Genomic DNA, 18567 nt, shown 5'->3' on the forward strand with positions numbered 1-18567 from the left:
TGTTACTACAAAACCGTCCAAATTATTTCTCTCCGACGAGATGTTTTGGGAGAAAAGTGACTGTGACAGAGTTGTTTATTTTCAAAAAGAGGTGAGGTGGTCTCTTGTTGGGTCACAGATTTTGTGTGCGATTGTCTCTCTCAAGACCAGACACTTCCGCCTAACGGTCTATATTTTAGACCGTTATTAGAAAATAAAACGGGATGCCACATAATTTCCCAACTTCTGTTCACGTTAATAAGTCCTACTGGTAAACTAAATTATTCTTAATCCTGTAACACCCGGATTAATTTCTACTTGCAAAAAAAGAGATTTCAACCTTACTACTACAATAATTAATTAATAATTTACATTTGGGGGATATTTTTCACAATAATAAATAAAACATTTTCTAGACATTATAATGATCACAAAGTGTTATTTTACTTACTTTTATCAGGGTTAAAAACTTAAAGGTCATAGGTTAAAAAAAAAATTGCAGAGTCCAGATATTTTTAATTTGTGTGAATTTGAGCCTCTGTGGGGGGTATTTATATGCAAAAAGCATGACCAATGGCATTGCAATGAACATCAATGTTTAGTGAAAAAATAACATAAATATGTTGTATTATTGCAACGCTGGGTGTTACAGGGTTAAGACTAGCAGAAACCCAATACATTTTCTCTGTAGCATTCAGAGATTGTGGAAGAAACAGTCTGTCTTGCGAGACCATGTGTGACAACAACCTTTTCCACAGACCTTGACAGTTGCCAAAAAAAGTTATATACTATATTCTTTATCATTTATATCAGTTTTACATGCTAAATACGCACAATGTAAACCATACTAAACTATGGTTGATTATTATTATGCTCACTGTGCTTTAGTAGAAAGCAGTAGTGGATTTATGAAAAATGCACTGACATGTTAATATAATCCATTTGTACAATTTTTCACCTGTACACCACTGAATATATAATATGATCATTCCAGTGTTATTTATGAAATAAATTATTCAATGCATTTTCCATGTTACTAAACTGTGGACAGTTTATTTGTTTTTGTTTTGTGTAATCAACCTGTGATGTCGCCATGAGGTTGCAAACGGAGCGAGACTGTTTTTTTAAAATTAATTACAAGAAGAATCTAGCGGAGGATTTAACCCATTCTGACCTGAGATCAGATTCATACGAGGTTTCCACTGGGACACACACTGGTCTGATTAACTCATTCTGACCTGAGATCAGATTCTAAAAAAGTCAGTTGTTCTTCGATTTTTCAAAAAATAGCAGACCTACAAGCTCGTATCGCGCCACTCGGTGGCGCGATATGAGCTTGTAGATCTGCTATTTTTCAATAGCTAAAGCATGACATGATGCCAACACCAAAATGGGTTCCCGTTCAGAATGGGTTAAACTCAGATATAACTTATAGCAGACAGGATTTATGCTCGGACATAATTTCCTCACATTCACATGAAGCTACCGTCACTCATCATTGCAGATGTACATCAAAACAGCAGCTTTCATTAGTGGCAGTAGGCGAGCAAACAATCAGGGAAAACTAAATATGTGCCCAAATGTTGAAAAATCATACACTTGGTCCCCTCGCTTCTACACAAAATCTATTTAAAAAGAATTATAGATGCAGCGATCGGCCGATATTCACTCTGATCGGTAATCAGCATTTATGATTTACCCTATCTATGATCGGCATTTTACCGGGAGAAACTGATCTTTTACACCTAAATGTCAATCAGATATATATCTAAAAATTATGTTATGGTTATTGGTAACGATTTAGTTCCCAGATTGGTCAAATACATGATAATATGCCCTTACTATAGCCTAGCCCTTAAATTAACTCACTTTTTTTAGAACATGTAATAGAGGCAACATTGCACTATAGCGTGTTGGTTTTTGCACAGTGTTAAACAACACATTATGCCGTCACTGGGTCAATGAGGAGGACACAGTGCTTTCAGGACAGCAGAGCTATAAAGGGGCATGTAACTGGGCTGATGGGGTTGTAGTTTGTTGTCCAGCTGGGTCAAATCATGGCAGGATAAATAAGACTGAGCTTGGCACGACGACGCTTGTAGGTCTGCTATTCTCGGACGTTCTCGGCGCACTGACGCAACACCCACGGCTCTGTGACTGTGACACACCTGAATCTAGCGACACTCATTATTCATCTGATTAGCTGCAGCTGTGTCGCTTAAAGGCCTATTCATAGTCTGTTTTTTTGGTGGTGAGGTGACCACCGGAGCTGAAATAACGTTGAGTGGTGGTGAGCGAACTACAACATGACGTCACTGAGCCGCGGTGAAGAGCAAACCACCGCCACCGCTCCAGCCCTTCTCTCTGTTTTTACTCACCACCGCTCAACGTTATTTCAGCTCCGGTGGTCAGCTCACCACCGGAGCGGTGGTCACCTCACCACCGGAGAGGTGGTCACCTCACCACCGGAGCGGTGGTCACCTCACCACCGGAGCGGTGGTCACCTCACCACCGAAAATCCAGACTATGAATAGGCCTTAAACCATTCTGAACGGGAACCCATTTTGGTCTTGGCATCATGTTATGCTTTAGCTATTGAAAAATAGCAGATCTACAAGCTCATAGCGCGCCACCGAGTGGCGTGCTACGAGCTTGTAGGTCTGCTATTTTTGAAAAATCGAAGAACGACTGACATTTTTAGAATCTGATCTCAGGTCAGAATAGGTTAATCAGACCAGTGTGTGTCCAGTGGAAACCTCGTATGAATCTGATCTCAGGTCAGAATGGGTTAAGACTCATTCATAGTCTGGGTCTTCGGTTGAGCAGCAGAGACCAGTTCAAGGTGGTGTTCAGGTGTTTCTTTGTTCACCCATTTAGGCCTGACGTCGAAATTAAAAAAGAATATTCTAAATCATGACAGTTTTCTGAAAAACCTCATGTTTCTATATCAGTGGTTCTCAATATTTCATGTCAAGGAAGGCCCAGAATTATCTATATTTGGCCCCAAAATGGGTTAAAGAACTGGAGAGACCCCTGTTACTGAACAATGGCAGGGGTGCCCAAAGATAATATTATATTATCTTTTTAAGATATTTTTTTTGCGGCTTACGCCTTTTATTGATTTTTTTTTTTTGAAGGGACAGACAGTAGGCTGACAGGAAATGGGAGAGAGATGGGGGGGATGACATGCAGTAAAGGCCGTGTCGGGCTCGGGAGTCGAACCCGCGGCACACTGCGACTGGATTACCAGTCAGGTGCCCAGACCGTTACGCCACGGCCTGGGCCATATTATATTATCTTTATATTAGTTTATATTATCTAAACTAATTTTGGCATCTGCCACTTGAATTAAGGTGACTTGATTGATATAAAAGGACCCGTCAGCTCAAACCCACAAAGCAATACATTGTCTTCAAGAGCGATGAAGTTATATTATATTAAAACAAAGTGTGTTTGTCTTATATCTTAACGCCTCTGTTTTAAAACTATTTTTAAAAAATGGGATATTTTTTTTTTAGGGGGGTGGGTAGAGTAAAAAAAAGTGTTGGCACCCCTGCGCTATGGCAATGATTACTATAGTATCAGCATATCAAAATGGTTTAACAATAAACCCAAATATCCATACTTACAAGACGTAGAAAATGGTTATATTCAAACTCCTCCACTAGATGGCACTGTGGGCTTGTCATCTGGCCTGCAGTCACAGGGGGAGACATACAAGGCCCTACACGTCATATACATAATGTAACATCATATCGTCTCCAGTCAAAACAGTGATTTTACAATATGAATTATTGGGGTCCCAGAGATAGAAATATGGTCCATATTATAGCCTAATGCATGTCAAACTGGGTGTCCTTGAAATTAAAATGGTTAATTGCTGCTACAGCCGTAAAAACATCTTCTCTTATGGGGGTCCTGGGCATATCTTTATAAAAGGGGGAGGGGGGGGGGGTGGTGGTCCATGGACTATTAAATAAATGTAGATTTCCTGGAGACTAAAAAGTTTGAGAACAGACTGGTGTAAAGCCCTGGCCCGACTCAGCACCGGCTCCACCAGCAGGGCGAACGTCAGGTTCTTGATTGATTGAAATATTTATTAACACTTTGCAGAATTACAGTACATTTCAAGCACAAACTCAATACAAAGACTGTTAACTGTGAGTGGACGACCCAATTAAGCATTGCACTTGTTTTACAAGAGGGTCCACCATGTTCAATTCATCAAAACATTTAGACGTACAAATAGACACTTCTATATAGTCAAAGAACGCGGTGTACTCATGTCCACAGAACACCTTCTGCAAAGAGAACGACACATGCTTTCAATACCCATCAGTGTTGATTTCGTCGACTAAAACTAAGACGAAAAATGTTCGTCGACAACCTTTTTTCACTGACGAAAACTACATGGAAACTAAGCTATGATGACTAAAACTAAATATATATTTTGTCAACAATTAAAAACAAGACTAAAATGTTAGGAAGGGGACTAGTGGACGAGATCCAGTATAAATCATTTTACACTTGGTTGCATGCTGAAAATAGCCGATCTACAAGCTCACAACGCGTCGCAGGGCGAGCTTGTAGATCGGCTATTTTCAGCAAGTGTAAAAACACTCATTACGACGGCATCGAGGCCCGCCAGAATACATTTTAGTCGACTAAATCAACTGTAGATTTAGTCGACTAAAATCTTATGACATTTAGTCGACTAAAACTAGACTAACACTAAAACATTCCGGGTGACTAAAATGCGACTAAAACTAAAAAACTAAAATTAAAATCACTTACAGAGCAAGTGGTCCTCAAAGTGGGGACCAGGGACCCTCAGGGGTCCTTGAGGGGGGTTCCCAGAAATATTGCTTAGATCATCAAAATCAGTTTAACTAATTTGTTTTTTTTACTAAAAATTAGAACAATTTGGAATAATTTTGAAAAGTCCTCTCCTGGGGGTCTGTGGCAAAATACATTTACATTTGGGGGTCCTCTACATTGTGCGTCAACTTGTGTAATTAGAGGGGCTTCTCCAAAGAGAGACGATGAAACCCCCTCATTCAGTGCGTCTTGTGTTTGCTCAACAGCACGCTGACCGACTCTTGTCCTCATGTCAACTCTGATATCTGAGGTCATGGAGGCAGCCAGGATGCTGTTAACCCTTCATGGTGTCCGCACGAACCGTGTGTTCATGCGCATCCAGGCAGGCGCATGGCGCATGCACGACCGCATGCACTCTGACTCTGTGGTGTGTGCGTACTGTCTGTCTGGGAGAACTTGGAGAAGACACGCACGATAGCCTATTTTAATGTAATCCCTTTATTATAATGAGACTAATTTAGTTTGTATTATTGACTAAATGTGCACTAATGATTACACAGTGGTTCAAGGAATTATGTTTACCTTTGGAAAAGGTCGCATACATTATTAAGGACAAACAAGAAAAGTTTCAGGAGGTGTGGGGACGTTTTATAATTTATATAAAGAACAAGAAATTGTTTTGTGGTTATTGTTGTTTTGCTTTCTTTATACCAGTAATTGTCTTGTAATGTTTATTGTTGTTTTTTGTATGTTTGTATTGTCAGTTGTGTGTGTAAAAAAGGAAAATAAATACATTGTTAAAAAAAAATGCACTAATGTCAGCAATATGCAATCGCAAAGAATTAACGTCAACGTTGCACACAATGCAATACAAGGAAGAATAAACATTGTATTGCGCCAGCAGTGGCTGTCTAAGATTTTCTGTAGCCTAATTAAACTTTTTGGTACAAGTGGTGGATAATAAAATAAACTTTACCTTAGTTAAAACAACCCAGAGACAACAGAGCTCGTTTTCCTTGCAGATCATCTCACACCGTCACTGAAATGTTTTCACAAATAAGATGATCGCTACATCATCGAGCAGAAAACCCACGGCATTTTAGCCGAGCCAGAAACGTCCAACATATTGGTCATGGATTGATAATCAGTGTTGCAGAAGGTATTCACACGTTTTAACGTATCAATACTGCAATGTAGAAATACTGGTAATTAGTAAAAGTCCGGAATTCCAAGTTAATTTTAGACCAGTACTTTTATTGGTATCAAAACAGGCCTTTTGTACAGGAAACTGTACAAAAGTAAAAGTACTCATGCAGCAGAATGTCCCATTTCACAACTTTTCAAATGTCTAAAATTAACAAAAATTAGGTTGTCTGAGCAGAAGTGATTCCGATATGTGCTGTGACTTGAACCCAATAAATTGCAATCAAAAAAATAATATTAAAGAGGGACATTTTTAAATAGCCGATAACAAGCACACAATGTGACAGCTACGAAGACAAAGTACTCTCATAAAGAAAAAGATATATATACGACATTAATTCAAGGTTGTACTTTGTTACATTACATCATTATTGCTGTGCATGTTTTCCAAAGTTAGGTGAACTTTGTGTGAACAATCATATGCACAACAAATGTATCTTAGGAAGGTGACCACACTATAGCACGAGAAGAGGGCAAAGGTGTGTGTGTGTGGTGTCTCGTGTGTGTGTGTGTGTGTGTGTGTTTCTGTTTCACTCTAGTTTTTTATCAGTTCGTTCATGTATCTTGATTGTTCAGAGAAAGAAGCTTTTCGCATGTTTTCCCTATAGTAGCAAAGTTTTTTGTCTATTTCCAGTGGGTTTGAGACTGCGAAACAGTTTTCCATGCTGCAGCAACAGTCAGTTGGGACGGCTTTAATCTTTGCATGATTCCTCGAGCTTTGATTGACACAGCGTTCATCGTACAGGGCTTGGATGGGGGAGAGCACACTTTAACTACTTTAATATACTTCATCATACTAAAATAGCTTATCTACAAGCTCACAACGCACGCTCGAGGTCACACAACTCAGCAGTGACTCCATATCCATGAAGATAAAATCCAAAATGGAGGTTTTGGGTGAATGTGGTGTGGACTGTGTGGAGGAGCGTCATGGTGTCGTCAGACACATTGTAGAAGGACAGAGTACCTGCACTGTGGTCCAGGTACACTCCTACTCTGGAGGACACAATGTCCTGGCCTGAGATGGGAGTTTTAGAGTTTCTGCGCATGATTCCGGCTCTTAGCAAATAATTATTATCTTGTTCGTCTTTGTTGGCATTGGAACACCATAAAGCCCACGACCGATCATTGCATCCAAATCCACTTACAATAGCCATCCCGTCTCTGATGATATCTTTATATGAAACTGCTATTGTAACAACGAATCCACTCCACTTTACCTCAGAGTACCAGCGTCCACTCAGACCCTCTCTACTCAGAACCTGATAACATCCAGTGAATCTCTCTGGGTGATCAGGGTGTGATTGTGGAAAGCCCATATTTCTTACTTTTCTGTTCCCTTTCGACAGAGACAGGAATCCATTTACCGTGTTTGGATCCAGTGTGATTGGACGTGCATATTGTAAGAACTCAGCTCTTGTCTTGGGTTCTGGTGGTGTTGACAGTGAAACATCCATTCTGCTCACCGTCTCTGAGACGTTTGTCCCTTCCTCTGTGAGACTGTCCTCTAGTTTGTCTCTCATATTGGACTCGGCCACAGTCTCATCTTCAACGTATCTCTGGTCGCTGAGATAAACCCAGTCATCGTTGCTGACTGGTGTAGATTCAAGAGAGCAGCAACGCTCTCGGACTTGGAATTGGAAGTCCTCTGTGAATGAGAACTGCTCCAGGTCACACAACTCGGCAGTGTCTCCAGGTGATGAATAAAGCCAAAGTCCAGCATGGAGGTTTTGGGTGAACGTGGTGTGGACTGTGTGAAGGAGCGTCATGGTGTCGTCAGACACGCTGTAGAAGGACAGAGTACCTGCACTGTGGTCCAGGTACACTCCTACTCTGGAGGACACATGGCACACTGGGATGTCAGTTCCAATACCTCCGTGTATGAAACTATAACCTTGTTTGGTACATCCTAAAGACCACGATTTGTCATTGGATCCAAATCCACATTCACCATCACCTGTTCTGCTGATGTCTTCATGTGAGACGGCTATACGGCCACAGTATCCACTCAACTCTACCTCCCAGTAACAGCGTCCAGTCAGAGCCTCTCTACTCATAACCTGCCACACTCCAGTAAATCTCTCCGAGTGATCAGTATGTAATTGTGGTTTGTCCATCACTGTTACTTTTCTGTTCCCTTTAGACAAAGACAAGCATTGATTTGCGGTGTTTGGATCCAGTGTGATCGGACGTGAATATTGTAAGAACTCAGCTCTGGTCTTGGGTTCTGGTGCTGTTGACGGTAAAACATCCACTATGTTCACTGTCTCTGAGACATTTGTCCTTTCCTCTGTATAAATGTCCTCTAGTTCGTCAGCTATGATCTTCGGTTCTTGTCCTGTTGACAGTAAAACATCCACTCTGTTCACTGTCTCTGAGACGTTTGCACCTTCCTCTGTAAGAATGTCCTCTAGTTTCTCCTTCATCTTAGACATGGCCACAGTCACATCTTCAAAGTATCTCAGAGGACGGACATTTCTGCTGACTGGGTGTGTAGATCCACTGATCGTTGAGAGGGATGAGGTGTAATGCTGTAGAAAATGGATGTGATCTTCTGTGAGTGAGAGCTGCTCCAGCTCAGCATGTCTCCGCCTCAGTTCAGTGACCTCCTGCTCCACACACCTCCTCAGTTCTTCAGCACGACTCACTTTACTTTTCTGCTGGTCTCTGATCAGCTCCCTCACCTCAGATCGTCTTCTCTCCATGGAAGAGATGAGCTCAGTAAAGATGGTGTCACTGTCCTCCACTGCTCTGTCAGCACAGTGGTTGATGGACTCCACCTCCTGGTGAAGCACATTCTTGTCTTTCTCTCTCTCCTGGATTCTCTGCTGGATGTTCTGCTGACTCGTATCAAGCTCTTTCTGTCTCTCAGTCCGTTCTGCTGCAGCTGAGGTCGTATCGTGACCTTTGTGTTCTTCCACGGAGCACAGAGAACAGATACACTGCTGATCGGTCTGACAGAAGAGCTCACTCACCCTGTTGTGACGAGAGCATATGTTCTCCTGAAGCTCACCAGAGGCTTTGACCAGCTTGTGTTTCTTAAAGGCAGGAGACTGATAGTGAGGCTGGAGGTGAGTGTCACAGTAAGAAACCATACACTGAAGACAAGTCTTCACAGCTTTCATTGTCCACCCAGTGCAGACATCACAGGCCACATCTCCAGGTCCAGCTTGGAAGAGCTCAGGAGGTGCAGCTTGGAGTCCTGTTGAAAGATTGATTGACATGTATTTATGAATTTGATAAAAATGTATTTCATTTGTATGTGCCTGTACCCTCAGCTTTGGCATGGTGCTGGGCACGGGGGAGGACCTTCTTTGCCGAAATGTTTGATGAATTAATTAGATGAATTAATTAAGATTAATTTATATTATTGCTCTTGTATTGCTATTGGAGACACTAGGGGGGCACTAGGCAGACACTAGGGGGGCACTAGGCAGACACTGGGGAGGCACTAGGCAGACACTGGGCAGACAATGGGGAGGCATTGCATGGGGAGGCACTGGGGGGGGGGGGGGGGGTCACAATATTATTTTTCACAATATTTAAACACAATTTTATTTTCCAGACAAATGACCGATTTAAAAATTTCATGATTTATCTCCCCCCCAAGCTTTTCACATGTTTTATTTAATTAGGCTACATTACAAAAGTAGCATTACTTTTCATGTAAAATGACCTCATTTCTGTGCAACAACTACAGGTATAAACATGCTTTCTTGTTTGGAACCTAGCTCGAGTTAACAAACTTAACATGTAAAAAAAAACATCTTTCTTTGATGGAATCTTAGGATAGATGTAGACCTATTTGACAGTGCAGAAACATAATTGCCTTCCTTGATGTATTAATAATGAGTATCAACGACCATCAACTGGGTAGGCTACAGACACATACAGCTCCCTAGCCCTCCAAGCAGAACCCAATGCTACTGAAGTTTCTGACATTTGTTAGACCCAGTGCATTGGGTCCTGTTGCATCAGTACCATGCCACCTGGTACGCGGACATACATAAAACATAAACAAAATGGATAACGCCTGTCTGCGCTCTTTGACTAATTTTTTTCGTGTGAGGGTTTCTGAATATGTGAAGTATAAGTACCCATACATGCCATGTTTGACTGATTTGGTCGCTTTGATTCTTCTCTTCCTTCCTTGTTTATTGACACCTCATTGTACCGCCTATCTGGCTAGCTAGTGGCGCTATAGCTATGACAGAGCAGATCAGAGGCAGGGACGTAGCCGGCACAAGCCAACCGCACACCGGGAGGCGGTACAATAAACGGTAAACAAACAAGAAGAAATAAAGCGACCAAATCGGTCAAACAAAGATTAAAAATACTTAACGGCTTCCGCGCCACAGGAGATATTCGCAGCGGAATGTATAGGTACTTAAAGTTCCCGAATTCAGAATAACGCAAACAAAAAAAGGCCATCAAACGCTGCAGATTCTATCTTAGAGAGCATGTTTATCATCCGTGTTCCAGAATTCCCATACGAAAATATAGTCATGAACAGGGACCCTACATAAAACTCATAAAAATTTCCCTCCCCTCTGCTAGCCGCAATTTGCAACTCTAGATTTATTTTTAGAATGGGATGAATCTAGTTGCAATACCCTCCATTGACTCCCAACTCATCCAATTTGCGTTTGCGATCTGCTTGCCTTAAACAACGTTAAACTCACCAACATTGCAGCTGTAGTCCAAGCTTGAATTATCCTCTTTCAATCTGCCGAGCTTGTTTTTCATAAAAATCCACCGTAGACATGAGCTACTTTCTGTCAAGAGTGCTGGAGTTTGGAAGCGCTCGTCGTAAGTCACTGAATGGCCCTGCATGCCATCTGTTTCGCATTTGCACATAATGCAGTAGGCAGCAGCGCAACCCCTTAATGAAAAACGAGCGCTTCCAAACTCCAACATTTCTACTTCTTGACAGAAAGTAGCTCATAACATGTCTACAGGGGATTTTTAAGAAAAACAAGCTCAGCAGATTGAAAGAGGATAATTCAAGTTTGGACTACAGCTGCAATGTTGGTGTGAGTTTATAACGTTGTTTAAGACAAGCATATCGCAAACATAAATTGGATGAGTTGGGAGTCAATGGAGGGTATTGCAACTCTAGATGCATCCCATTATAAAAAAAATCACACCTGTGTGAACTGAGTGGTGCAACTCTCTCCCCCCCCAACCCCCCTCTCTCTCTCTCTCTCTGCAGGCAACAGTAGCGCCCCATACTGGTACTCAGTCATATAGGCCTACTGGTGCTCATTAACCAACACAGACATAGGTGAACACGGACATTGCTGTTCCTTGGAGTGGTTGCACCACTCAAAAATCTAGAGTTGCAAATTGCGGCTACCCCTCTGCAGGCCTCTACTACTGAAAGTGACTGAATGGAGTCCGTCTCATTTCTTTCCAAAAGCACTTGAATATGATGGAATTAGCTCTGGCCCATAGCCTTCTACTGCTTCGATTCTGCCCTGCAGTAAGGCTATGTGACTATCAGTATTAAATCTCAAATCGAAATCAGACCAGCCTCTCCTCTTTTGTGGAAATCTCACGAACGTTTGCCCTACTCACCAATAAAAAGACGGGTTGTGTCAATAGAAAGCCTACTTTCCTTAGTGGACGCACTCTGAGCCCCCCACCACACGTATAAACGGTACTTTTTGGCCAAAAGGGGATTTAGTTTCCACCGGAAAAAATATACTTTTAATTACTCCGCTGCGCCCTCTACCGATATTGCCCAGAGAACTGCCTCATAGAGAATATTTTTCCTCTGGTGAAAAAAAAATCCCTTTTTGGCCAAAAAGTACTGTTTATAGTGTGGTGGGGGTCCACTAAGGAAAGTAGGCTTTCTATTGACACAACCTGTCTTTTTATTGGTGAGTAGGTCAAACGTTCGTGAGATTTCCACAAAAGAGGAGAGGCTGGTCTGATTTCGATTTGAGATTTAATACTGATAGTCACATAGCCTTACTGCAGGGCAGAATTGAAGCAGTAGAAGGCTATGGACCAGAGCTATGATGGAATATGATTAAAGCTCACATTTCATATCACACACGCACACACACGCATGCACACGCACGCACACACACACACACACACACACACACACACGTGCAGCTAGCCCCTCTCGGGACCCTACATAAAGCTTTTCTGAAATTTTGATGAGTTTTATGTTGGGTCCCTGGTCAGACCTATATTTTCGTATGGAAATTCCAGTACACGGATGTAGAAATTCTCTCTAAAATAGGATCTGCGCCAAGTGACGGCATTATTTTCCTTGAGTTATTCTGAATTCGGTAACTTTAAGTAGCTATACATCCCGCTGCGAATATCTCCTGTGGCGCGGAAGCCGTTAAGTATTTTTAATCTTTGTTTGACCGATTTGGTCGCTTTATTTCTTCTTGTTCGTTTACCGTTTATTGTACCGCCTCCCGGTGTGCGGTTGGCTTGTGAGGCTACGTCCCTGCCTCTGATCTGCTGTGTCATAGCTATAGCGCCACTAGCTAGCCAGATAGGCGGTACAATGAGGTGTCAATAAACAAGGAAGGAAGAGAAGAATCCAAGCTTCCAAATCGGGCAAACATATATAAAAAATACTTAACGGCTTCCGCGCCACAGGAGATATTCGCAGCGGCATGTATGGGTACTTATACTTTACATATTCAGAAAGCCTCACACGGAAACATTGTTAAAGAGCGCGGAGAGCCGCTAAACATGTTGTTTATGTTTTAAAATGGGTGCGTCCCAGGTGGCATGTTAGTAGTGCTACAGGACCCAATGCTATCTGTGTCAACAAAATGTCAGAAACTTCAGTAGCATTTGGGTTCTGCTTGGAGGGCTAACGTGCAGCATATTGTTTCCCCTCAAGATAGCCTGCTACACTGCCTTGTTAGCCTTTTATATTCTTGTAATGAAGCGTTCCTCCAACCAATGTATTGGTTTATAAATTATATCTGACACAGTGAACTGTATTTACACAAGAAAACTTGAATTAGTCTCACCGGTCTTCGTCTTCTTCAGGCTCTCCACCACCTCAGCCAACATGGTGTTTTTCTTCAGAACAGGTCTTGGGATGAAGCTGTGTCTGCATTGTGGACACGTGAACCTTCCTCTCTGATCGTCCTGGTTCCAGAATCTCTCGATACACCTCCTGCAGTAGCTGTGTCCACAGGGAACGGTCACTGGATCCTTCAGTAGATCCAGACAGATAGAACAACTCAACTGTTCCTGGTCCAGTTGAACTCCCTGCTGCGCCATTTCAGTACGTCCGTCTGACTGACTGAAAGAGTTTAGTTTGGTTGCGTTTTCTTAGGCTTCGTAGCCTACAGACATCAGACGAACCTTAAGAGACGAACATGCTCTGTGCTGTCCGTGTTTCATGGCCGCCTCATTTTCCAATGGAAGTCACGTGGTTTGACCAAACAGTTGTGTGTGATGGGGGGAGGGGGCCAATCAAAGCCACAGATATCACAGGACAAGGAAATGGGAGGTTCTTCTTGGTTGTGGGTGTGTGTGTGTGTGTGTGTGTGTGTGTGGGGGGGGGGGGTTCAATGATCCACTGGTAAAAAAAAAAAAACCCTTTTGAAACTTGAGTCAGTACTTTTGTTTTTCTGTTCAGTCTATGAAATAAAACCTAAATTAAAATTTGATGAACTTCTAAAGACAATCTTCTATTAAAACTGAAATACAACCGAGAAAAGGAAAAAAAGACACACCGATCTGAACACACACACACACACACACACACACGTAGGCCAACAGGATATTATTAGTTCTAGTTTGTGTGCATCTTTTCTGTGGTTGTTTGTTCCTGTATTGTTTGTTCAATCTTAAATGTAACAAAAATGAGGTTATATCATATGTCTGAGCAGAAGTGATTCCGATAATATATGATGTGCTGTGACTTTAACCTAATGAATTGCATTTAAAAATATACAGCATATTAATGAGGGACTTTTTTAAATAGTCGATATTACAAGCATACAACGCCTCTCTGTTGTGCTCCACAGTAGTGACAGATAGCCTATGAAGACAAAGTACTCTCATAAAACAATAGACATTTATTCAAGGTTCAAGGTTGTACTTTATTGTTACATCATTATGTACATGTTTTCCCAAAGTAAAAACAAAAAAAATCTATTTCCAGTAGCTTTGAGACTTCGAAACAGTTTTTCCATTTAGCAGAAACTCAAACAGTCTGCGGTTGGGATGGCTTGAATCCTTCATGATTCCTCAAGCTTTGATTGAAACAGCTTTCATCGTACAGGGTTTGGATGGGGGGAGAGCACATCTGCTGATGCGTCCGGCTGTCCGCACAACCCTCTGCAATGCTTTGCCGTTTAGGTCGGCGCAGTTGCCATAGGCTACTCTACATTCTCATATTATAATTCTGCTAATATTATCATGTTGGTTACGGTTTATGACATTAAAAATGAATTAAAATAAAGAATCTGGACAAATTTAATCGATATTTCACATGGAATATCAATTCCATAAAATGGTGATGACATCACAAGACAAATGGTGCCAAGAGTGTGTATGAATATACAAGAGAATAAAATGATATTGTTAAAATAGATTATTAACCACTTTATGGCCCTATATATATATTATACATCATCATGCAGCAGCTAAAATAGCTGATCTACGAGCTCACAAAGCAGGCTGAGAGAAAAACATCATTATAATGAAACTACATGCTGAGAGACGCAACAAAAGCAATATAGAAGGTTGATAACATTTGACGCGGTTGAGTAATTCTACTCACACAACTCAGCGGTGTCTCCAGCTTCATGAAGGTAAAATCCAGTATGGAGGTTGTGTTGTGTGAACGTGGTGTGGAATGTGTGAAGGAGCATCATGGTGTCGTCAAACACGCTGTAGAAGGACAGTGTACCTGCACTGTGGTCCAGGTACACTCCTACTCTGGAGGACACGGGGCCTGAATGGAGGTCATGTAACTGACCTTCATTAGCTACGTAGCTTGGGACGTCAGTTACATGACCCCCATTCATGACTACTGATCTGTAAGTATACTGGGAGGAATCTGCTTTGGTAAACCGTATGGCCCACGAGGTAGCAGTGAATCCGAATCCAGATCCGTGAAAAGAATCAATCTTTTTTTCTCTGTTGATATCTTTATATGAAACTCCTATGTGAACAACGTGTCCACTCCAATCTACCTCCCAGTACCGGCGTCCGGTCACACCCTCTCTACTCAGAACCTGCCAAGCTCCAGTGAATCTTTCTGGGTGATCTGGATGTGGCTGTGGTGGTAGGTCCCTAAATCGATTCAGCTTCACAAATGTTACCTTTCTGTTCCCTTTCGACACATACAGGTATGGATGTGCTGTGTTTGGATCCAGTGTGATTGGACGTGAATATTGTAAGAACTCAGCTCTGGTCTTGGGTTCTGGTGCTGTTGACAGTACTGCCTGTGCCTGGCCCATGCGAACCTTTTTTTTTTTCTTCTTTTTTAATTTCGTCACTATGCTCACTGCCTCTGAGACGTTTGCCCCTTCCTCTGTAAGAATGTCCTCTAGTTTGTCAGCTCTGGTCTTGGGTTCTGGTGGCGTTGACAGGAAAACATTAACTCTGTTCACTGTCTCTGAGACATTTGTCCCTTCCTCTGTATAAATGTCCTCTAGTTCGTCAGCTATGATCTTCTGTTCTTGTCCTGTTGACAGTAAAACATCCACTCTGTTCACTGTCTCTGAGACATTTGCCCCTTCCTCTGTAAGAATGTCCTCTACTTTCTTCCTCATCCTGGACACAGCCACAGTCACATCTTCAAAGTATCTCAGAGGACGGACATTGCTGCTGACTGGGTGTGTAGATCCACTGAACGTTGAGAGGGAGGAGGTGTAACGCTGTAGAAAACGGATGTGATCCTCTGTGAGTGAGAGCTGCTCCAGCTCAGCATGTCTCCTCCTCAGTTCAGTGACCTCCTGCTCCACACGCATCCTCAGTTCTTCAGGACGACTCACTTCACGTTTCTGCTGATCTCTGATCATCTCCCTCACCTCAGATCGTCTTCTCTCCATGGAAGAGATGAGCTCAGTAAAGATGGTGTCACTGTCCTCCACTGCTCTGTCAGCACAGTGGTTGATGGACTCCACCTCCTGGTGAAGCACATTCTCGTCTTTCTCTCTCTCCTGGATTCTCTGCTGGATGTTCTGCTGACTCGTATCAAGCTCTTTCTGTCTCTCAGTCCGTTCTGCTGCAGCTGAGGTCGTATCGTGACCTTTGTGTTCTTCCACGGAGCACAGAGAACAGATACACTGCTGATCGGTCCGACAGAAAAGCTCACTCACCCTGTTGTGACGAGAGCATATGTTCTCCTGAAGCTCACCAGAGGCTTTGACCAGCTTGTGTTTCTTAAAGGCAGGAGACTGATAGTGAGGCTGGAGGTGAGTGTCACAGTAAGAGACCAGACACTGAAGACAAGTCTTCACAGCTTTCAGTCTCCTCCCAGTGCAGACATCACATCTCCAGGTCCAGCGTAGATGTGCTCAGGAGGTGCAGCTTGGAGTCCTGTTGAAAGATTGATTGACATGTATTTATGAATTTGATAAAAATTTATTTCATTTGTATGTGCCTGTACCCTCATATTTGGTAACCTAATTGAGCCAGCATGACTTGGCTGCCTAGTGACAAGGAATTTGCCATCACCAAAGCTCATTTGAATACATTGAAATTAGTCTATACAGACTCACCTTTGAAGCTCTGAGCCATGCTGTGTGAGCAACAGAGTCCTTTTCACCTGTCCCCCCCCCCCTTCCCCTCTCACCTCCCACCCCCCTCTCTTCCTTTGTCCATGCTGTGAGAGGGGAGTTGCACCACTCGGTTCACACGGATGTGCTTTGTTTTATAATGGGATTAATCTAGAGTTGCAATACCCTCCATTGACTCCCAACTCGTCCAATTTGCGTTTTCGATCTGCTTGCCTTAAACAACGTTAAACCAACATTGCAGCTGTAGTCCAAGCTTGAATTATCCTCTTTCAATCTGCCGAGCTTCTTTTTCATAAAAATCCACTGTTATGAGCTACTTTCTGTCAAGAAATTCTGTGAAAGTGATTCTTTTTCTAAGTGCTGGAGTTTGGAAGCGCTCGTCGTAAGTCACTGAACGGCCCTGCATGCCATCTGTTTCGCATTTGCACATAATGCAGGAGGCAGCAGCACGACCCCATAATAAAATGAGCGTTTCCAAACTACAACATTTCTTCTTCTTGACAGAAAGTAGCTCGTAACATCTACGGGAGATTTTTATGAAAAACAAGCTCGGCAGATTGAAAGAGGATAATTCAAGTTTGGACTACAGCTGCAATGTTGGTGAGTTTAACGTCGTTTTAAGACAAGCAGATCGCAAACGCAAATTGGATGAGTTGGGAGTCAATTAATGCAACTAGATTCGTCCCATTATTTTTAAAAATCTACCCCTCTGCAGGCCTCTACTACTGAAAGTACTCTCCAAAAGAACTTGAATATGATTAAAGCTCACATTTCATATCACACACACACACCATGATTCACTAGCCCCCCTAAAAAATATATATATTCTTTTCTTTTCAGCTCTTAGCATGGCGCGATGTAATTCAAGCATGGCGGCGGCGCCATGCCAATAACATTGTGCAGGAAACCTAAGCGTATTGTTTCCCCTCAAGATAGCCGGCTGCTACACTGCCTTGTTAGCCTTTTATATTCTTGTAATAAGACGTTCCATCTCTTTATTGGTTTATAAATTATATCTGACAGACAGACAGTGAACTGCATTTACACAAGAGAACTTTAGTCTCACCGGTCTTCTTCAGGCTCTCCACCACCTCAGCCAACATGGTGTTTTTCTTCAGAACAGGTCTTGGGATGAAGCTGTGTCTGCATTGGGGACACGTGAACCTTCCTCTCTGATCGTCCTGGTTCCAGAATCTCTCGATACACCTCCTGCAGTAGCTGTGTCCACAGGGAACAGTCACTGGATCCTTCAGTAGATCCAGACAGATAGAACAACTCAACTGTTCCTGGTCCAGTTGAACTCCCTGCTGTGCCATTTCAGTACGTCCGTCCGTCCGTCCGTCTGACTGACTGAAAGAGTTTAGTTTGGTTGCGTTTTCTTAGGCTTCGTACAGACATCAGACGAACCTTAGAGTATAAGAGACGAACATGCTCTGTGCTGTCCGTGTTTCATGGCCGCCTCATTTTCCAATGGAAGTCACGTGGTTTGACCAAACAGTTGTGTGTGATGGGGGGAGGGGGCCAATCAAAGCCACAGATATCACAGGACAAGGAAATGGGAGGTTCTTCTTGGTTGTGGGTGTGTGTGTGTGGGGGGGGGGTTCAATTATATAGATATTCCACTACTACTTTCTTAGCTTACATGATAAATGCTTTTATGTGATGTATTCCCATGCTTTTGTTCTTGCTTAAATGTAAATCGCTCTGGATTAAGAGCGTCTGCTAAATGCCTAAATTGTAAATTGTTCAATGATCCACTGGTAAAAAAAAAAAAAAAAAACCCTGTTGAAACTTGAGTCAGTAGCCTACTTTTGTTTTTTCTGTTCAG

The 18567-nt window shown here is 42.4% G+C and overlaps 1 protein-coding gene across 1 annotated transcript; it reads right to left on the reverse strand.

The window, feature by feature from the left end:
• Nucleotides 1-6487: 6487 nt before the first annotated feature.
• LOC310868638 (uncharacterized protein) lies at nt 6488-18055 on the reverse strand (the record flags this gene model as incomplete). Its single annotated transcript, XM_083779095.1, is given in 7 exon segments — nt 6488-9202; nt 13008-13313; nt 14903-14931; nt 15318-15328; nt 15504-16495; nt 16498-16539; nt 17806-18055. Coding segments are annotated over 7 exon segments (4014 nt in total). The 3' UTR covers nt 6488-6818.
• Nucleotides 18056-18567: the final 512 nt, after the last annotated feature.

Source organism: Protomyctophum parallelum, assembly GCF_964188405.1.
Source record: "Protomyctophum parallelum genome assembly, chromosome: 13".
NCBI classification, from domain to species: domain Eukaryota; kingdom Metazoa; phylum Chordata; class Actinopteri; order Myctophiformes; family Myctophidae; genus Protomyctophum; species Protomyctophum parallelum.